Source organism: Schistosoma haematobium, chromosome 6, assembly GCF_000699445.3.
Source record: "Schistosoma haematobium chromosome 6, whole genome shotgun sequence".
Lineage (NCBI taxonomy): Eukaryota > Metazoa > Platyhelminthes > Trematoda > Strigeidida > Schistosomatidae > Schistosoma > Schistosoma haematobium.
Window position 1 is genome coordinate 106,165 of NC_067201.1, and position 19,721 is coordinate 125,885.

Sequence of the window (19,721 nt, forward strand, 5' to 3'; positions counted from 1 at the left end):
CGGATATTTTTACGTAATAGATTATCTTGGATGATAGTTCTGGTGGAAGCATGTGGCCAAAATTAACAGGAAGTTCGAGAACAGACCCATTGACTAACCTGTACATCCTGTTTTAATAACCATGAAGGGTTGTACTTGCATACGCGTTTATAAGGTACATGCTTTGTACTCTACAAAAGCGAACAAAATTATAGATGCGGTTTAACGTGGACCAGGACAACAATTTATTCGTAGGACATTCTTGAGTTAGCTGCATACATGAGAAGACAGTTAAGTGTTACAGTGAATTTTCTCGTAGATCTTCGTGGATAGCTTTTCGGGATCTTTACTGACATATACCCCATGGATTTGATGCTTGTAAACAAAATATTCTTAGGTACCGATTGGATGCTTTCCTTTTGATTTCAGGTTGCCATCTATTTACCCTTGAGTAAATCATTCGGTATACTTTATTTGTTTAACTCATCGATGTATCTACTGACGTCAACGTCAAACCTGAATTGAATGTCGAAAGCGCACCGTAAGATTGTTTAAAATATTGATTTTGCTAACTGTAATGTAATTAAATAAGAAGTGCTTTACACATATAAGAGGAAGAAAGAAACAACATGTAACAGAACTGTCCTCTTTTCAGATACACTTGAGTGTATTGAATCCAAAAACTCAAAAGGACGTGTATATTTGTCTCGATTCTGAATAAATTTTGTAAAGTTTTAATTCAGTGCAACTCAGTTATCTATTGAAGGTCTCTATACTATACTTTGAAGGCTAATATTGATACCCGAGTCTCCAAATAGAAACAGATGAAGGAGGATTCAGAATTACGACGTGGATTGGAAGCTAATGTTGTAATTACTAGTCCATTGCCGCACGTGTAACTTTAAGAAACAATCTTTGTTACTGTATTAAAAAATTTGTCATTGGAAGCATTGATCGCTGGAATCCAAACTCTCCAGAAAACTTTGTTTTTGATTATAGGAGAATTTTAATGGTAGTTTTAACATACTGTTTTGATACAGTTTGATATAAACTTTTATTATCAGAATGGGTTTTGTGGAGATTTTTAGAAATTTCACTTGTTGAAATCATGAGTCAATTGAAGCTAGACCACCATGGAAAACCTGGAAGTACTGAACGGCCGCTTCGTCCTAGTATGGGACTCCTCAGCAATTTTTATGTCGATGTGAATGAATAACACGTGAATCATTTCCTAACGATAAATTAACCGGATAACTTGTTTAACTTCCGATTTCGAATTAGAAACTAGGCATTTTAAAACCAGCTCCATCAAAGTAGATGTTAAGAAAGCAATTTTCAAATTTTATACTTAACCAGTAACCTTTTGAGTCATGATATGAGTATGTGGTGGTTAGAACGCTTCATATTTCAACAACTTATGGTATAGCTCAAAAAATATTTATCCCTGTTATTGCTCTAGTGGCCAATACAAACAACTAAACTACCCTTCTATGATTTCTAGTAAGGTACCTTGATTTCAACCAAATTTATGATGGAAACAAATACTTTCTGGTAGCTGTAAATGGTAGTCACCATATAGCACGAATTCAGTGAACCTTTAAACGTCAGTCACTCGGTTTCAACACAGATGCTCAGCAATAGTTTGTTTACAGAAGCCTCGTTAATTTAAATTTAAAAATAGTTCATAAATAACAGTCAATTAACCATACTCAGTTTTATATTAACAAATGTCTTTATTTATTGAGATTTAGAAAGTGATGTGAACCATTTATGTATTTTATCTACGTAATCATATGGATTGAGTCTGAATCATAAACAAACATATGGTCATTTATCTGTCCTTTTGGTGTTTTGAGCTTTGAAAACGTGGATTTAACTGTCAAGCAGTTTTATTGTCGAGTACTTTCAAACATGGTGCTAAACAGAATGGTCATTTACTGTTAAAAGCTAAATCTGAACGACTTCTTATAATCCACGTTACATGCATAAAATTATCGGAATAAATACACTTTGAATACACAGACATATAAAACATGCAATGAAAAAATGTTATCAAATTAAACATGTTGATTTTAATGAAAAACACATTATTACAAAACCAATTAATATCTTATTTTCCATCTGTGAATTACTCTAATTAAGTATAATTATTGATTAATGTATTTGTATGAGAGAAAGAACAAGGACATTATTGACATGTCTTGTTTTCTAATGTGCTCTCACTAGACAAAAGACACTTGAACAATAGTTTACAAAAAGAATAAATCAATATATTAATAAAAGCCTATGTTATTTATACAATTCTATAAATAGTGTTATTATTACATCTTAATTATTAATCTCTTGTTCAGCATTACACAGAAACTTGAGAATGTGTGAACTTGAATTCATACCTGTGATTCCAATGAACTAGATGATGAGTAGCGATTTCGAAGCAATATGATTAATACGTATTCTAGGATTAATACTTATAAGCATTCCCAGAGGACTGTAGAACAGCGTTAAACAATTGTGGTTATCAGACTGAGATAAGCCATGTTGAATGGTGCAGACTTCCTATTTGGTTCGACCTCACTAATCCTTTATCGATGGTACTACTAATGTTTCGATCTGCCTTACGATTGGAATTAATTTCTCTCACCTTGGGCTTTAATAATCCCTTCAAATGCAATGGCAGTGCGGGTTATAGCAAGCTGGACCGATACACACTTGTTACCGCTCTTACACTACGACTCATTCTGTTCGCTGATAAAACCGTTCCTAATGACATCACGAGCTGGTTTCGAAAAACGTATCAAGCTAGCCAATGGCTTTTACGAACCAAGAACCATCTTATTTGTGTATTTTATTTTAATCAGCTGAGGATCAAATTATCTCAGTGCTGGTTAACTCAACGAGGAAAAGTATAGCACAATAAAGGCTTCTCAAACTGGTCCTTAAATCTAAGGCTTTCAGAACAAATACTGACGGAAGATATTGTAATCGGGTTTGTGACTGGCATGGAGAAAAGTTTATTTGTATATTACTAGGCTATTATCCGTATTTACTGAACTAATCATAATGTAACGAGAAAGTAGTTAAAGCAGGTTTGAGCCCCGCTCAGCCTTCAGTTTTGACAATCGGTTAGCGTAACGAGCCATCACACAAGAGCCGTGCCCTAAAGTCCACTACTTAAACCTGAATTCAACGACTTACATTACAAAAGTTTAAGTTAATTAGACCCTACTCCAAAAATTAACGTTCTCTGATATTTTGGTTTGTACTGTCGTATCCTAGAGAAGTAGGTATGGAACACCAAATAAATATTTATACGGTGATAAAAGGTGAAACCTTAGAAGTCACGCTTACCAAACATTATGTATATTTTGAACACCCACATTTCGATTTCAGAGATCTGTACCAAGTACAAATTTGTGTATTTAGTTTTGAGGATTAGTGATACTATTTGAATGCTCAAACAGAAGTGAGTGAGACGGTTTCACATATGAAGCAACTGTTCTTCACAAATTTTAAGGGAGCTATTTAGCCTCCTAAATCAACAGTTATTTCGAAATTGATCGTTTTACTTAATATAGCTGAAATAATATAAACTACTGAAACATATTTTCTTAATGCAAAAAATCTCACTTTTTAAGTAGAACATCGGTTAAATATGCTTTCTCGATAAATTTCAAATGGATTAAGAAGAGAGAAAATGGCAAATAACTTTGTTTGCTACCATGCTTACAATACAGATATTTAACGCTGATCATGAAAGAGTATATTTTCAATTTGTTTAGTTATATAAACATTGCATATTATAAAACCCAGTATAATTAAGACATGCAATTCTTCAAAAAAATACAATTTAGCATTCATTTCAACAAAACATAATTTATGAATTTTCGGAGTGTCTATACAAAAGGGGGTTAAAGGAAATTCGACAACTGACAATACACTGGTTTATTATGAAGATATCTGATCATATTGAAGAATTTTTAGGAAAATGACCCAGCTTTTGTTTACATTTATTTCCTATTTATTTAAACCGGCAAAAGTATGTGTTGTCTCAAATAATGCAAAAGAGGAAAATATTGTAAAATTTAATCCACAAATCAATGGAAATCGACTCATTCCATCTAAGGAGAACCGCGGAGTTTTTGTGAGCTCCGAAGTAAAGACTCCAAAGCCCGTCGACGTAAAACCTCTTCAACTGATTCATGGGGGTCAATCCTCTACACAAAAAAATAAAAAAATTAACTTTCACAAAATAGAATATAGATGGTCACTACAAAACAAGTGTTATCCTTATTCAGGTCTTAGATAATCTCCAAACTAGTAAATGGATCATGAATTGACACTTATACAGATAAACCTATCTTTTGTAAGTATCAGAAAGTAGACAGCTGACAAGTTTCCTTATGTTTACCTCGAAGATAGGAATATGAAGAATGCTTAAGTTGGTTGTATTTTTATCAATGCTTAAAGTAGTCTAAAATACGAATTTTAGCGTAAGTAAGGAGTTTAAAAGGTTACGAAGAGCCTTGAAAACTTCCTTAAAACAAATCAGAGTGCCAGACCACTAGGTTCGTCGTTAAAAGGTGTGCTAAAGTATACAAAATTTGTAAAAGCCCTTTATACGGGTAATATTGATCGAATCAACGTTCACGTTCAACTATTGTTGGAATCGTCAACTTTAGGTGATCTTCGTTACGGGAGTCCATTATCTCCGTTTTTGTCATAGATATCATCCTAAGAATCACACTCTTCTGTAAACTCATTCACCTACCTGGAGTACGTAGAAGACATACCCCTGTTTAGTGAAGACACTAAGACTGCAGTCTTTTAAATGGCTTTAGAAACAATTTAAGCTCGTACGAGATACATTCCTCCCCTCCTTAATTCAAAGCGTTGCTCTATAACCGGTTTGTGTCAACCTGAACTAATGATAGAGAGTAAAGTAGTTGGGTGCGCCAACCAATCCACATATCTTGGTCTCATTGACTCTGGTGGTTTTGTGCATGATGAAATCTCTACATGGATTCAGAAAACTCGTGTGACTTTTGCTATTTGAGGTTACTTGCGATGTGAGGATGTCCGCTCTGTATTGCTGTGAAACATGGTCTGTGAAAATGGGAGACGTACATTACCTATAAGATGTCTCAAGCAATGATTGCATACAGTAGAACCGAGTGACTAATGCTGAGGTTAGGAGTATTTTATTGGCCCAGTCGATATATGAAGCAGTGAATCTTCACTGACAGATTTAGCTGACACGCGTTACGTCTACTCCAACATGTAGTCTTGGTTGGAAGAAAGCTAAGATCAGGTAAGGAGAGCAATCGCATGCATTCCTTTCCTACAAATACTAGATTATGAGTTTCAATATTATGGAAAATTTTACTCCGTGAACCAATTCTTTCTTCGTGAGTCATTTTCTTTGCTTAGTCTTCTACAATCACTGATAATATTATTATTACATTCAGCTGTCCATATTTTTATTTTTATCTAATTATCCTAATTTGATGTGGGCACTTGTGTTGACGCAAACTTCTTGAAAGCGCTACGTTATGACTGAGTGGACAAAGAATGTCAACGACATTCCAAATCTATACAACTTGTCCGACTGGTAAAGTGTAAGAAAGCAGAAAGCATGAAATTCGATTAATATTAAAGCCTCCTGGCAGCTGATATAAAATAAATTCATTTTATTCTGCGAGTCTTGTTATTCTTACTTTGACTAACTTTTTGCAATGACGCTGGGGCAAAAGGCCTAAACTAAATATACGTAACAGACACCAATTGCATATACGTACTAGATCAATTTGTCCTGAAAGGATAGTCAGTAGGGCTATAATTCAAGCAATGGATTACAAGAACGTCTGTATTAAACAACTAGGATGAACAATTAACCTATGATTTAATAACAGTTAGATGACTCTATAGTTTTAAAAGAAGTCCTAGAACTATGTCAACATGAACAAGTAGAGATCCGAATTTCCATAAATATTTCAGGTTCCCAGGATTACTGTAAGAACAGGTCAAGCTTCTACAGATGTCACAAGTTCTGATTATAAATACTAGGACTTAGAGAAAACGTAAAGCATAACAACCACGTACAATTCTTTCATGTGATCCCACTCACTCATGAGAGTATTCAACAGTGACTTAATGCTTAATTGTTTCTTCACAATGCCAGACACCAAAAAAGCAGGATTCAGATCACTATCGGAGATAAACTGATACAATAATAAAACCCTCGATGAACCAGTAAAGGATCAATATGAAAGTGTTTTTATTCAATTTTTAACCAAACTACATTAATGATAGGAGAGTTTTCGCACTACACAACGTGCATGTGCTACAAAAGTGTAGATGTTATCAACATTCTGAAACGGAAGATTTTGAAAATACATATCAGCCTTCAAGTAAACCCGTTATGAAACAAATTTTTGAAAAATAAGGAATAGTAATAATGATAACAGAAAATGCAACAACTATGCAGGAGGAGCATATACCTTATGTGAATTAGAGCTAGAGGTAGGAGGTAAAGCAGGACCTTCAGGAGACATATGATTTCCAAGACTTTTAGGGTGTTTACCGTTTCTTTCAGATTTATGAGGTTTCGTGTTGGCTTCATTATCACTTTCACTGCTACTGCTACTACCGGTACCACTACTACTACTGCTGCCACTGTCACTATCACTTGAACTTGATCCCGATTCCTCACTGTGTTCGCCACCAGTAGAAGATCCTGAAGTTGTCGAACTTGGGGATGTAGATCCAGAATGGGCTGGGTTTTCCGACCACTCTACGGCGAGTTCAACATCCGGAGGAAGAGCAGGACCTTCAGGTTGAGATACCTCCAGCTCTGGAGGGAGAGCAGGACCTTCATGGGTGAGTTCTTTCTTTGGGATTTTAATTTGTGGCCTTTTAGATTCTTCTCCATTTCCTTCGCTTTCGCTTTCATTGCTACTGGAGCTTCCACTACTACTACTACCACTACTACTAGAGCTGCTGCTGCTGGTTGATGAGCTGCTTGACGAAGCAGATGCCTCACGTTTTGTACGCTTACTGGGGACTCCTGGAAGCAAACAACAAAGTTGGGGAAGTTAGATTGCAACTTTAATTTAAGAAAATTAAACAACTTTAAAATTATTAAACTATGACACCACATTGATCCGTAAGTCCTGTTACTTGAATCCTTTCAAACTTTAAAGATAGTCATTAGTAAGCATTCAATTAATATTTAACTAAAAATTACGTGGAGAATTGTACTTCCGAAGTAATTTTTCGTCACAAACTGACAACAAATGAAGAACCAATGCATCTTCAATGCAGTGAAATCCATATCTGATATATTGGTAGTGTGTGTTTATCTGATATATGGTTAGTTTTCGCATTCGGAACGATGGATCTATATAATATTATGGATAAAATGAGCTTCCCATCTTTCAAACAAGTGTCACATTCTGATAATGAAAATTCAGAATGGACGATTAACCTATTTGTCTCTACTCCCAGTCACAGGAAATTCAACAAACTCAGGAGGAAATTCTATTACCCTGAAGGTAAATCGTTTACAACTACTATTATGTAAAATAGTGCACTTTATCGAATACTGATAAACAGCTCATTCCCTGGATTGTACAACACTTACTTTTGAGTTAGTACCATAATTATGTAAGTCAGTCAGTTAGCTACAACGTAGAACCAGGAGCATATATACATCGGTTGAAGTGAGGTTAGACTAAGGGTATTAGGAAATGATGGTAAATCAGTTGATGAAGTTGTGAATCTTCATCGAATGAGATGGTTGGGCCATGTGTTATGCATGCCTGAACACCGATTACTACGACGCGCATTTCTGACTAGTGTTAGAGATGGTTGAATGAAAGTTGGGGGGGGGGGCCAAACCAAAACATGGCACCATTGCTTAAAGTCACTAACTTCTGATCTGAGCCATATTGGTAGATGCAGATTACTTGGTCGGGGTTCGCGTGACTCGTAACCAATGGTTAGAGACTCTTGGTGACATGGCTCAGAATCGCTCACAATGGCATAGGTGAATACAGTCTTTGTCTTCTCTCAAACAGTGAGATTAGAATAGCTTCATACCTTTTTTTCTATGAAATAATTCTTTCTCCCTGTATCATATCCATATACACAATCCTTCTTTTATATATCACTACTATTGAAGCAACTACTTCTGTGAATTTGGTGTTCATCTTGTTGTGCTAATGAGGTATGGCAACTTGAACCGATGCATATATGCGCCTGGTCCTACTTTGTAGTTGACTGACTGATATTAGTCAAAATAATCCCCCTATAGTTATCACAGGATGATTTAGACCCCTTCTTATATATTGGGACAACCAGTGATTGCGACCAGTCAGATGGGATTACATTTAGTTACCAGATTTTAGCTAAAATATTAGTCAACCTAATCGTTAAAACTGGACCACCATACTTGAAGACCTCTGGAGCCAACCCATCACAACTTGCAGGCACGCTGTAATATTAATGGTCATATTACTATTTGTCACGGTAAATGTGCCCTTGGAACGCTGAAATCACCTTACGAAGTTAACTGAATTATCTACAGCAGGTTTTTATTATCAGTAAACTTCACTACAAACAACTTTATATGCAACTGAGACAAAACTTAGACAATATTGAAAACGAATGAGCAAAATGTATTATATTCACCATAACATTGACAAAAAGAACTAGCTGACCTTCGATTATCCTAGAATCTGAAGGTCTTTTGGAAATATTTGGGGGCAATGACGGCCCTTCAGGACTCGGTAAACGGTGATACTGGCGTCTTTCAAAGGATAAATTTTCGTGTCCAGATGAGGTTTCTCTTCTTTTTATGTGACTAGAGTGGTGACTATGTCGGTGATCATGATCTCTGAGATGCCAATCAGATTCTCTATCGCGCGCGCGGCTTGGTTCTGGGCTTGCGTTGCGACCGTGTGATTCAGCATCATGTCTGTATCTACTAGACGAACGATAATCATAATGAGAAGGTAGGTCAGGACCTTCATATTTTCTGTAGTTTTCAGCAAAACCATCTTTTCTTGATTGTTCTAAACAACCTGATCTTTGATCTCTCTCGTTAACTTCGACTATGTTATGGTGTCGGGATCCAGAATTATGAGTATGCTTGCGAGGTCGATAATAGTCTGCGTTGTGAGACGGAGACCTTTTGTGAGATTTGTGTGAATGACTGTTACCATGTCTTTGTTTATCGTGTTTTTTGGAATGCTTATGGCCTTTTGAACGTTTTTCGTTTCCATAATAACTACTTTCAGGCATTTCCGGTGGACTGCGACGTCTACCGGCCATCAAGTCTTTTCTCCAGTCAGTGACAGGTGATTTCCTATTTAAAAGAAAAAAGTATTATCAGTGATGTACCAGATAAATTTCTAGGTGGGAATGCAAAACTTGCTGGACGTGTTAACGAAACTAAAAAGATATAATAAATTTTGACATAATTTTAACATAGTGAATTTAAGAAATATACTCATTAAATTGGCATTTAGTATCACTTACGGCTTTTGCACCAGCTTGGAGCGAGATTTGGAACGCTGACGACGATGACGAGTGCGTGAATGTGATCTACGGCGTCTTGTGTCGACCGGACATCTCTCAGGAGAGTGGTGATGATGACGACGGCGACGGTGTTGTTCAGGGGAACGCGACGAACTCGTTTCATCTCGATGAGCAGTTCGACTAGTTGCTCCATCCTAAAATTCCAGTCATCAAAAGACATTAAGCTTGTTTGTAGATGAAACTATTAATCATTAAAAGTTGCATCATAACGTGAAGTGCCGGCAAACGTTATCAGACTTAATAATAGTGTGTTGGAACAATTGCAAGCAGCTATAAGTCGACATAACATAAAGTGGTATGACGTGAAAGGTTGCAATATCACCTGAATATGAAAATAATGGTACCTACAAATCTAGTTGACATTAAAAAACAAATGGAAAAGCTATAATTTAAAAATAAAATACTTACGAGTTTCTCACGACTTTCTGTAGTAGTTGCAGGTGGTTGAGGGGCTGGTGATGCTGTTCGTGAAGTAGAACGGTTGCGATTGGTAAAAGCTGGCAAAATAAATACGATGATTCTGATGAGTATACTTTAATCTTTATAGCATCAACTAAGCATGGTAGGAAAATAATTGAAAGTCACATGTGTTTTTAGGATGAAATGAGCATTACCCGTGGCTAGACAGCTAAATCCGACTTAAAGCCTCCACGTGGTGGTCAGGTAGTGAGAGAAACTTTACTAGTTAGTTTGGGCGATCGATGAGATCGGACCAATCCACTACTCTTTTGTAAGCCGAATAAACTGGATTTCACTTTTTGGGACTAAATTCTCGCATGCTGCTCGATGTGTATGCTTATGTACATAAACTGCATGAGTTTCAACTTGTTTGGTTTATGTATATATGCGGGAAAACGTAAGCTGAAAAAATGTCTGCCATATGTTTAATAAAATCACTGGCATAATCCTTCGAATTGAAAACATGATAGAAAATATGGCAGCAAATACTGAGAGATGACCATCAACCTTTACTGAAGGAGGGCATATATCTATTTGTGTTATGAAGTGCGAGGGCCAAAACCTTTGTACTAGTGATATGCATGTAATGCGTGACAGCCAGCTGTATATATATGACTGTACAGCTTGAAAATAAATTCGTCGAAAAGGGATCTTTTCGCTAAAGTTCGTGTTTTAATGTTTGAATGGGGATTGTCATTTGAAGATGGAGATGTTTGATTTATAAGACTGGTGAGTCTTTTTGTCATCTAGATGTCGTGTTGGCAATTTTAGGTCGAAAATACTAAGAATATAATTAGTTGTTTCTGAAATTAATGTTGCAATGTAACAAGATATACTACCGGTCAGTGTGTGGTGTCAAGTTTTAAATGAACTTAGATTTCTAGCTGTTTCACTAATTTAAATTAAGACCATTAACTCCAAAGCACGACAAATAGGTTTATAAACCATCAATAAAGTTTGGTAGACCAGCTCATTTGACGAAGTCGGATAGATTCTCTGATATAAACCAATCGGCTCTGAGATAAATCCGTAAACTGATGGCCAGATAAAATCGTATAAAGTATTGAGATAGATATCGTAATATCTGGATTATTGAAAAAACGTAAAGAAAGGCCTAACTATTGGAAAGAAGAATTTAACTGTTATGATTACATTACGCAGTTGTTAAGATCCAAATGATTACCATATGGAGAGAAATCATGACAATTTTGATCATTTTCATTAACATTTTTCACACCTATGCTTCCTTACCAAAGCTCCGAATAAATATATATTCGTATACAAAATCAACACCTTAACTAACGATATGAAGTGAAGTAATTGAGTGCACCAACCAATTCATTGGTCAAAGATGTTGCTTGATGTGACTCAATCAGTTACAATGTAGATGCATTTATCCTTTATTTTACCCTACGAATTAAGTTCCAGTATTTCCCTATGTATTGTCCCTTTGAGCATTATCAACGCTTAGTCATTCTCATTGTCTGCCACTACAATACCTTGGTTCCTTCGCTATTTATCTTGTAAATTTAATTACACCGTACCAACGTAACATGCCAACTTGGGCCAACGCACATTCGAGTCGAGCTCTAAATTAATCCCAACTGATGACTGACGAATTGCTGACAATAGAACCACTCAAGTCTTTTCTGAAACTTGAAAGGATAGAACCAAGTAGTGAACCTTAAAGTTTACATGTTCATGTATCTGTTTCTAGAAACACTTTTGTAGGTTAGATTTAGCTCCTCAAGCAGCGTAGATGCCCCAAGGTCATAGAAATTGTAACCTGTTGTTTGCAAACTGGAAGCTTTAAATATGAGATGATGTGATTGGCAGTCGATAATGTAAATCTTTAGATTATAACATTTTTCTGTCTCATCACATATGGATACTAAAACTTTCAGATGGACAACTACCATAAAAGTGCATACTTTCCGGCTCTTCAGATTCTGCTACTCCATTGCTTTTGACAGACGAAACGCGCTTCTGATTATCTATTTGTTCGGAACTCATGTTAGACGTTCGATTAGTTCCTTTCTGAATTAGCTCATTTTCCCTCTTTCTCATTTCGAGAACAAATTTTTCGTCCTCCTGAAAAAAAAGACGAAATAGCATTTATCAATTACTCAACTGTAAGATGACCAATGAAACGATAAGATCAAATATTGACATCTATTTTTTCTGACGTTAACATAAACCAGATAACTCATAGTGTAATTTGTGAGCTTTTAGGTTCAAAACCGATTGCATCGGTTTTGTAATTAATAGATAGTAGATATGTTCATAAGCAAATATGATAAGGCAGATAGCGGCTTTTGGTAATTCTCCAAAATGCCAAAGTTTTATTTACATCAAAGCTGGTGCTGTCAAAAAAGACATGCACGATCCACTAGTTAGGAATCATAACAGGAAATATCGATTGCTGTTTTTGATTTGAGAAGTGGAATGTTCCCAAAAAAACGATTATCTTACGGTAACTAAGATGACATGTTTTTAAGATATCAGTTTTATTCTTGAAGCCTGAGCAACTCATTTACCGGGCACAAATTTGTGTACATGGCTATGGGCCGCAGAGTTGAAGCGGGGTTAAGATCTGCTACTTAGTTGCCAAAAGTCGAACACCTTCACTGAGACATACCTTGAATTTGATGGAATCCAGAATAGTAAACTCCCAAATAAATCATTGTGATAGGAGTGATGGTAGGACAATACGAGGATAGTGTCAACTGTGCACTGTAATTGGTTAGGAAATTAATTTTACTAAATGAACAGATAGAATTCAAACGGTTATTATCGACACACACAACCTAGATTAATATGCAATTAGAGCCTTAATACAGTCTTCAGTAATAAGGATAGTAGGTTGGTGAGCCTGTGTTAATCCTGATGGGCGCCGTTTTCACCGAGTTAGATAGTTCCACACTTTCGACCAATAATAGTAATACCTAAGTAAAATGACCGAATTTATATTTAGAGTAAATTTTGATGGTCAATGAAATAGTAGTTTAGCACATAATCAAGTACAGACTTTGTCAAGTTTTTAACCGAAAGATTACCTGACGCTTTGCGATCTCTTCTTTCTTGGCCTCCAGAAAAGCTGCAGGAACGCCATCCGGTGTCTGCATGGCAGATAACAATAAATCCCATAGTTCTGACAAAAACACCCTCGCATTTTTGCTGTTTAAAAATCCCGTTATATTAATCTGGATTTCCTTTGGGTCTGGATGCTAGAAGGAACAGAAAATAACACATAAGTTGGGGAAGCGAATACCCAATTAACTGACAATGAGAATTAATTATTAAATTAATAGATTTTCAGACAAGCTCAAATGTGTACCGGCAGCGCACTCAGTGCGTCGCAGGAGACCTGAGTTCCACCATTGTTTGTCGATGTGCATCCCAAAAGACCTGAAAATTTAATCGAAACCAACTTTAAAATTGGAAAAAATGGTCATTATTATAAGTTAATTTAAAAATGGAATAATACAGTATTAACTGGTTTATATATCGTAAGTCAATAAACCCCAACTACGTTAAAATCTATTCATAGCACTATTTTTCAGCTGACATGCTAAAATACTTGTGGTGGGTGACTAAAATATGTAAAAACCTAATTTCAGATGTTAGGAAAAGTGAAGTTACTACAAAATGCTAAGCGCCAGTAACAAGAATAGCTGCTTTCAAATCAGATTTTCTGCGGAGGTATAAGCATCTAAACGACTGGACAGCCACGAATTTAATTTTGGGTGTAGAATAAAAACAGCAATTGGAAACGATGGACATAAAATTCCATGGCGAAGGCGAGATATCCGTTTATCAATTAAGGGACAAGTATACTGCGCGGCAGTCCGTTCTGTTCTACTTTACGGTTGCGAAACATGGACACTAAGAGTTGAAGATACTCGTAAGCTACTAGTATTTGACCAGAGATGCCTTAAAAATATTACTGGCATCTGCTAGGATCACCGGGTCAGTAATAGTGAGGTTAGAAGCAGGGTATTAGGAAATGATGGTAAATCAGTTGATGAAGTTGTGAATCTTCATCGAATGAGATGGTTGGGCCATGTGTTATGCATGCCTGAACACCGATTACTACGACGCGCATTTCTGACTAGTGTTAGAGATGGTTGAATGAAAGTTGGGGGGGGGGCCAAACCAAAACATGGCACCATTGCTTAAAGTCACTAACTTCTGATCTGAGCCATATTGGTAGATGCAGATTACTTGGTCGGGGTTCGCGTGACTCGTAACCAATGGTTAGAGACTCTTGGTGACATGGCTCAGAATCGATCAAAATGGTGAGATTAAAATCGCCTCATAACTTCCTACGAACTAATTCTTTCTTCCTGTACTGTATCCTTATATGCAATCTTTCTTTTATATATTACCACCACTGACTTAACTACTCCTATGAATCCGGTGTTCATCCTGCTGTGCGGTATGGCAACTTGGACCGATGCATATATATATATGCCTGGTCCTACGTTGTAGCTGACTGACTGATGGCATACATCGGTATAAATGTAATACTCAGCATCGTAAACCCCTTACAAGCTGTATCCACATAGGAAATCAAAATACCGAAAACTGATTGGGAAATAACACGATAACGTACAAACAATGTACAAAGAATGCAAAGTTCTTGATCCTTTTTACTTAATGCAAATTTCCCTTAGTTTCGACGTACAGCAAATCACCAATATGTCAGCTTCCACACATGCGTACTTTTACTACTTAGAAAGATGTCAGTATTGAAAGCTTACCGATCTGCTAATGCCTTAAGAACAGAATGAGGCATGACAAATAACAGCTCAGTTCAATGTTTCCAGTTTAAATAACTGATTATCTGCCCTCGTTCAGAATGCACATACAAGAAGCACTAATCGTATCAGTGCGCTGATTCGGTATGGTAAACTAGGTCGATGCACATCTGTTCCGTTCTTACGTTTATGAAGGAACCATACACACCATGACTATTAGTGCATGTTTGACCTTCAACAGGTAACAAAGCTAACTAATTTCATAAAAAGACGTATCCCAGAATTACGACGTGTCTAGTAAACAGTAAAATACCTGACCGCTTTTTTGCAACTTGTTTGTAGGTGGCTTTTACACACGAAATTCGAAATGAGTAACACTATGGTGAAAGCAAACTCCCGGTAAGTAGGTGTTTAATGAGTAAAGTAGCCTACACATTCGGCTTTTGGACAAAAAAACCTGGACTGAAAGTAGTTGTCTAAGAGAAACTCAGGCCTTTCACTAAAGAACTGCGCAGGTGATAGGTTGATCAAGACGAACACTACATTGATTATTTAAGTAACTATTTCTAATGACCCAGAGTCATCTGACAAAATTATTCAGCGAACGGAGGCAAGCCATGATAATAGTTAGACCCTGATCTAGTCTTAACCACAACTAAAGTTGCTTCTATGATGAATTCAGTGTTAACAACGAAAAAAGTAAGCAAACTTACGCGCTCCTCCAGTTGGTTGAAAATGTAGTCACAGACGACCTCATCCTCAAAGTTTAAAAGCTCTGTTATACGTTTAACAATCCATGGTCTTATAGACTCCAAATTAATTTTGGACATGTCAACCTGGAAATAAATGACAAATAGAGCTCATGCCTTTTGAGCCAAGTTTTCTCCGAATTTCATAGTTTTCATCAACTTTTTCTTTTTATCAGCGAACCTGGCATCTTGCTCAGCACTTGTACCCTAAACACCGATAGAAACAATTAGGAAGCTAATAAGGAAAACCTTGAAGAAGCCAGCGTCTGTCATAATCCCGGTGTGATTAGAAAAATAGTGTTACGTCCCGTCCGGCGGATTAAACAAAACCCGTTCAATCGCCAATGTTATACGAAAAGATTGAATTATTTTCACTATATTTTCTTATCACAGTGATGGTTCGACCGGGATTATAAATGTCTTCGAAAATACTTAGCTCCAAAAAACTCTTCACGATGGTTTATTCATAGAGCAGTTAGATACACGAAACAGAATATTTTCAGCCGTCTGGGTTTTCAGAGAACTCCAAATTTTAGAAAATAAGAGAACACAGCGTTTGTTATTATGTACGCTCTATTTAGAAAGAATGATATTTTTCCTCGTTGGGTTAAATTTACTGTCTTGATTGTAAATTACGCATCAAAACTACTGTTTACACTTTAAGTGAATTTCTTTCAGTTAAGTTGATTTCTTACTTGTGTGTATTAACTTTTCTTTTGTGTATTTATTTCATCAAAGCATGCTTAGGCGAATTTGAATTGATTCATTTTGGTTTAGGTTTGAGATTTATTCAAATCCATTTCTGTGTTTCCATTTTCGCTTGATTTTTAAGATGATCGGCTCTGCTCACAAACGTGGAGAGCTATATTGCTTATTCCTTCCGAAGAAAGGAATACAATGTGATGAGAGTAATGAGTGGTTCCATATGATGTGTACCCTCTCAAACTTCACTGCCCATAAAAGGTGCTTAAATCCTGACTCCCATTGGCCTTGTACGTTTTGTCGTTCGGGCAAGACATTACTCATCCAATGAACAATTAGCCTTCTAGCGTTGGCTAAAAAAAGGTTGGTGAGGGTTGTACTGGTAACGTGTTTACTGATAGTGAAGAATAAGTCAGTGTCATAAGTTCTGTTACGGCATGTGCCAGGCACCCGGCTGTGCAACATGCAATAGGGACTTTTATCTCGAAACAATTAATGTGTGAAACACCACTGGATACTGGTGGTCAAGTGCCTACAGAAGTGACTGATGACTCGGACAAAACTGTTGTCTTCCCGACTGGTCCTGATTTGGATGGTGCGACTGGTGGAAAATGGATGGTGTGGAAACAAAGAAAGGAGTAAAAGATAGCCAAATAGCGCCCATTTAGTCTCAAAGTTGTTGACGGACTCACATTCTGCATTGCAGATTACTCTGCCCAAGTTCAAAAGTAAGAAAATATTTAACCTTATCGTAGATGGAAAATGTTTGTCCTCATCAAACATCGTTGCGAGTCATCCGCTCGACTCCCACTGCTCTGTCACAAGAAAAACCAATGGTAAGCTACTAGCAGTTAACAGGCAGGATATGACATCACTATTTAAGGCTGCGAACACGACTTTCAAAAGGGTTAAGTCCGTTCCTACCCTGATTATTTGAAATCTATAGGGGTTGGAGGACAATAACCCTGCTTAAATGCATGCACGCGATCTGAAGTTAGTGAAACCTGCCATCAGAAGTATAGTGCCTGAAGAGGTTTCAGGAGTACATATCACGAAAGTAATAGGACTCGGTTGATCTGTCGCAGATGAGACCCTACCAACCGGGAATTTTGAAGGAAGAGACGTAATATTGAACAAGGCATGCTAAACTCGTAATCCAAATATTCGTATCCGATCAGATTGGCCGCTTGAGGATCGAATCAAGTAGAAGAATGCCCTTACGGGGTCAACAACTGGAAGGCCAAATGGCAAAATGAACCTTACAGTTAGGGGTTGTCATGTTGTCAGGTGTTGTTAGTCAATGTTTTCGAGCTCTGTATGGGTAGAACGAATGATTCTTAAAACACCTTAAATATATGCTATGTGAACGCCCTTAGTCTTCAAATAAAACGTTCGAGCTAAGTTTGATGGTGGATGAATAAGGTTCCGACACAATTGTTGTCACGTGCGTGCAAGAGAATAATGCATGAATATTCCTGCATCCACAACCGTTGACCTTCTCTCTGTGTCAAATGTTTAATATCTATTTTCCCAGTTATCTCATGGTCATTTTTGAGGATTATGTTGTTAGGACCAGTACCACTACATGGTTACAGTAAGTCACGACTTGAGAACAACTGCGTATTGCGACGCAGCAGATGCCAAAGTGTTTCATGCATCATCGTCATTTGGCTAAGCATACAATTGCATTCATCAGGTGTTTTTACTATTATATACCGCCTATGCAAGACCACACTTAGAGTGTTGAATCCAAGCAGATGGCTCATGTGTGATCAAGGACGTTAATTCACCTGAGCGTGTCCAGCGTGTGAGAACGAAATTAGTGAAGTCTTCCTGAAATCCCTTACGATGGGCGCTTAAAACGCCTTAAACTTTTTCCCTTGTCGTATCGTAGGAAGCGAGGTGACCTTATATTGACATTTCGACTGGCTTCGGAATTTTTCTCAGCACTTCATCATTTTTGAACTGTGGTTTGACTGTGTTTTGGGTCTTTCGATGTGAAGTACAAGAGTGTTGTTAAACAGTTAGGTCGCGATAAGCATAATGAATGGTAACTTTTTGGATCCATTTATAGACCGATAATATGCGTATATTTTTATCGTATATTTGTTAAATAACTAAATTGTCTATATTCATGTCCTGCTTATTATGAGCTTTATTTTGACCTACGAACTGTTATTCTACGATCTACAATTCTTGAATTATGCTCTATTTATTAATTACTAGTTCCCTCATTCGCAGCCACATTTGGCTAATTCTTGTACAAATGGTCCGTTTGGTTGGTATATAAACCAAGTATGCTTGAAATAGATTATTCATATTGCAGAGGCTGAGGTTGGTGTTCTGGACGTAACTAGCTGGGCTAGGCGGAGAGCAGGACCAATCAGGACTCTAGGCTGCTCGTACGGGTTCTACGTGTTATCGGTCAGATCGATAATTCACTGCTCTTTGATTGGCGGTATCGTTACGTTATACATTAACAGGCCACAAGTTATAAAACAAACCCTGATTGTCCGCGTCATATTTAGTGGCAGCAAAGTTATGTCAACGTTTTATCATAATCTTTTAGCTGATAATTAAATCACATATGTGTAAAACATTATTTTCATTTTTGCCTACATTTTCCTTTGACTTCCTTCCATATACATTGTCTGTTGATTTGTGAGTAGGCCTGACAAGGAGAACTCGTATGTGATTCTCGTTTATCAAGAGATTATGAAACTGTGATGAAAAAAGATCTGAGAAGAATGTTTTCTATAATGATGACTTATTGTCAACCGTTCGGCAGAATTCATAATTACTAGTTCCATGTTTAGTTTTAGTTACATGCATACGAACATGGATACTTACCTGTTAACCGTTGATCTTCCCACAAAAATTCTGTTACTTTTATATTACTGGACTACAACCAGCATTCATCTCTGTTGTACCTGAACCCTCGGAGTTGCGTATGGAGTCAACTTGCTCTCCCTAGGTTATCCGGAATTGTAATCATCATATGTAACGATCAATTTGCTCATTGTGCCTCTCCAAGTGACATGGGAGTGAGTCATCCAGGAAAGTATTTTTTGCAGGAACTTCGAACAGATTTTTGATTCGTTGTTTAGACCAATGCCTACATGTTTTATTGAAATATGGAACTATTTTTTATATTCCTGTATATGTGCATATTTTTCCTCAAAAAATATCTGAGACTATTTTTGTGCGGAAATTTTATTCATGTAGCACGTTATATACATCAAGTTTCTTTCCTACCTTTTGTTCGCCTACGTATGTTCGATTTTATTTTGACGGGCAACCACAGTTTCATTTCTTTCTTGCCCAGAACGACTGAAAAAATTTAAAAAGAACTCATGACGAATACAATACATTGAACTTTTCATTGAAAGTTTTCTATCATAAAAATGTACCACATGGCACTTGAGATTAGACCAGACTCTACTGGACAATAAATGCTATCAGAATATTATTTAAG

General features: G+C 36.8%; 1 protein-coding gene across 4 annotated transcripts; it reads right to left on the reverse strand.

Moving 5' to 3' along the window:
* Positions 1 to 511: 511 nt before the first annotated feature.
* On the reverse strand, positions 512 to 15,884 carry SERINC3_1 (Serine incorporator 3). Of its 4 annotated transcripts, none has more exons than XM_051216604.1 (9): positions 15,794 to 15,884; positions 15,509 to 15,751; positions 13,092 to 13,443; positions 11,967 to 12,126; positions 9,985 to 10,073; positions 9,517 to 9,710; positions 8,697 to 9,343; positions 6,477 to 7,042; positions 3,717 to 4,193 (listed from the first exon to the last, which is right to left on the reverse strand). In XM_051216604.1, the coding sequence occupies exons 3-9, from the start codon at positions 13,158 to 13,160 to the stop codon at positions 4,098 to 4,100; spliced, it is 1,821 nt and encodes a 606-aa protein (XP_051065194.1). In that variant the 5' UTR covers positions 13,161 to 13,443; positions 15,509 to 15,751; positions 15,794 to 15,884; the 3' UTR covers positions 3,717 to 4,097. The 4 variants fall into 4 exon arrangements, with proteins under 4 accessions (XP_051065192.1, XP_051065193.1, XP_051065194.1 ...); XM_051216605.1 differs by having other exon boundaries at positions 3,722 to 4,193; positions 13,092 to 13,262; XM_051216602.1 differs by having other exon boundaries at positions 512 to 9,343; positions 9,985 to 12,126; positions 13,092 to 15,631; positions 15,662 to 15,751.
* Between the last annotated feature and the right edge of the window lie 3,837 nt (positions 15,885 to 19,721).

Bases quoted from the DNA above. Each gene is read 5' to 3' on its own strand.
- SERINC3_1 (XM_051216605.1), bottom strand. From the start codon at position 15,625: ATGTCCAAAATTAATTTGGAGTCTATAAGACCATGGATTGTTAAACGT. The intron at 13,263-15,508 runs GTAAGTTTGCTT...TGTTCCTTCTAG, and splicing joins TCAACCAACTGGAGGAGCGC to CATCCAGACCCAAAGGAAAT. The intron at 10,074-11,966 runs GTATGCACTTTT...TTATTTTGCCAG, and splicing joins AGAATCTGAAGAGCCGGAAA to CTTTTACCAATCGCAACCGT.